Raw genomic sequence first — 1,580 nt, forward strand, 5'->3', positions numbered from 1 at the left:
AGATGTAACTGCCTTTGTTTCGTTGCTGATTACATTGTAAAAATCATTAGCCAACATTTTAAGGGTTTTTAGAAATTGAAAAATAAACTAAAGTGTAATCTAAAGTAATATCCCTTTGATTTGTAGATCACATGCCAAAGTAGTATTAACATTACTCCCCACCCCTCCACCAAATCAAAAAAGGTAATTTTGAACATACCAATCCAGAAAGAGTTTTTGCCACTGAGGTTTCCCATCCATCTGTGATGCTTTCGTGAGAGTACACTGGCCAGGTGGGCTGTAAAGGAGCCACGACAGAATAGTTCGGCATTGTCCCATGTCATTTTTTCATTGACAAATTTGTAACACTGGCCTTGGTATTCTGCCCAACCTGGTAAAACATACAGACACACACACACGCGTACTCGTGTGAGATTATAGATAAACAGAACAGCAGAAGAGTAAATATTTCAAAACTACAAACACTGAGCAAAATTTTAAGTTAGACATTTACAAACACTGTTAAGCTATTTGAACCTTTTATTGTGGAAAATCAGACATATTCCATTCAACATTCCATTACCCTTAACTGCAGATAGGAGTTTTATATACCAATTTATCTTTTGTTGAGGATTGTTATGTGTGAAAGTATTTTCTGGTTGAAATATGTCCTAGTTTATTGAGGTAATGTGATTTTGCAGGAAATACCAATTCTATTTTTTGGTAGATATTTAACATCATTATCGAAATAACCATGAAATTTAATTTCGCAGTGAGAGGGTTAAAACGGTGATGAAGACGCCATCTTTTTATGTGACACCAGCAGTATCGCTTTTTACGTGACACTATCTTCAGTGCTCTTTAAGTGGAACTAGCAGCAGTGCCTCTTATGTGGTACTAATGGCACCAACGCCAGTCCACAGTAAGGCCGAAATGGCACCATCTACAACTATGGGAACATCTAATAAATAGATTTTATGGAAATTTGGAAATATTACATGCTCTTTTCACTCATAGGAGAACACCTCTCAAGATAAGAAAAAAAAGACAAAATATAAACCTAGAAGCGGTTCTCTCCCATTACGGAGAATATTCATCCTCTCTGTTATCTCATAATAATCACTCTCTCTTCCTCTCTCTGTAAACAACAACAAGCAGCATCTTATACTGGAAAATCCTAGCAGTGCTACAGTGGATAAAGCCATTTCTACATATAGTTTAACAAACAAATATTCCTTGTTCAAATGAAGTCTAGCTCCATCTAAACACTTGCAATAAATCGCCACATGACTAATAGAGATTGAATCGCTCCAAATGTGATGTAGATATAAAGGCTATAAAAGAAATAGTTGCCACAGATGAGGTAACCATCATCCTACACAATCATTGATTTATACCTTGTTCACAAAGACTGCTCTGTGGTTGTTGGTCCTTCTGACCTTGCAGGAAATGCCATTCACGCCACTGTTTCCCATCACAGCTGTACAGTTTCTTGCTGTTTCGGTCAAGGAATAGAAGATCTTTGGTGTTCTGGGTACATATCTTGGCTCCCTGTTGACAGATGATGAGAACACAGATAGACAAATTGAAAAAAAAAAAAA

General features: G+C 36.6%; 1 protein-coding gene across 1 annotated transcript in view; it reads right to left on the reverse strand.

Moving 5' to 3' along the window:
- Nucleotides 1-68: 68 nt before the first annotated feature.
- The window catches only part of LOC106874345 (FRAS1-related extracellular matrix protein 1), a 34,414-nt gene continuing 32,902 nt past the window's right edge, over nt 69-1,580 (reverse strand). The window contains exons 7-8 of the mRNA XM_014922050.2: nt 1,377-1,530; nt 69-370 (exon numbers count right to left, since the gene is read on the reverse strand). Of these exons, the coding sequence (XP_014777536.2) occupies nt 69-370; nt 1,377-1,530 (456 nt within the window). The remainder of the gene's footprint in view (nt 371-1,376; nt 1,531-1,580) is intronic.

Source organism: Octopus bimaculoides, chromosome 28 (genome assembly GCF_001194135.2).
Source record: "Octopus bimaculoides isolate UCB-OBI-ISO-001 chromosome 28, ASM119413v2, whole genome shotgun sequence".
NCBI lineage: Eukaryota > Metazoa > Mollusca > Cephalopoda > Octopoda > Octopodidae > Octopus > Octopus bimaculoides.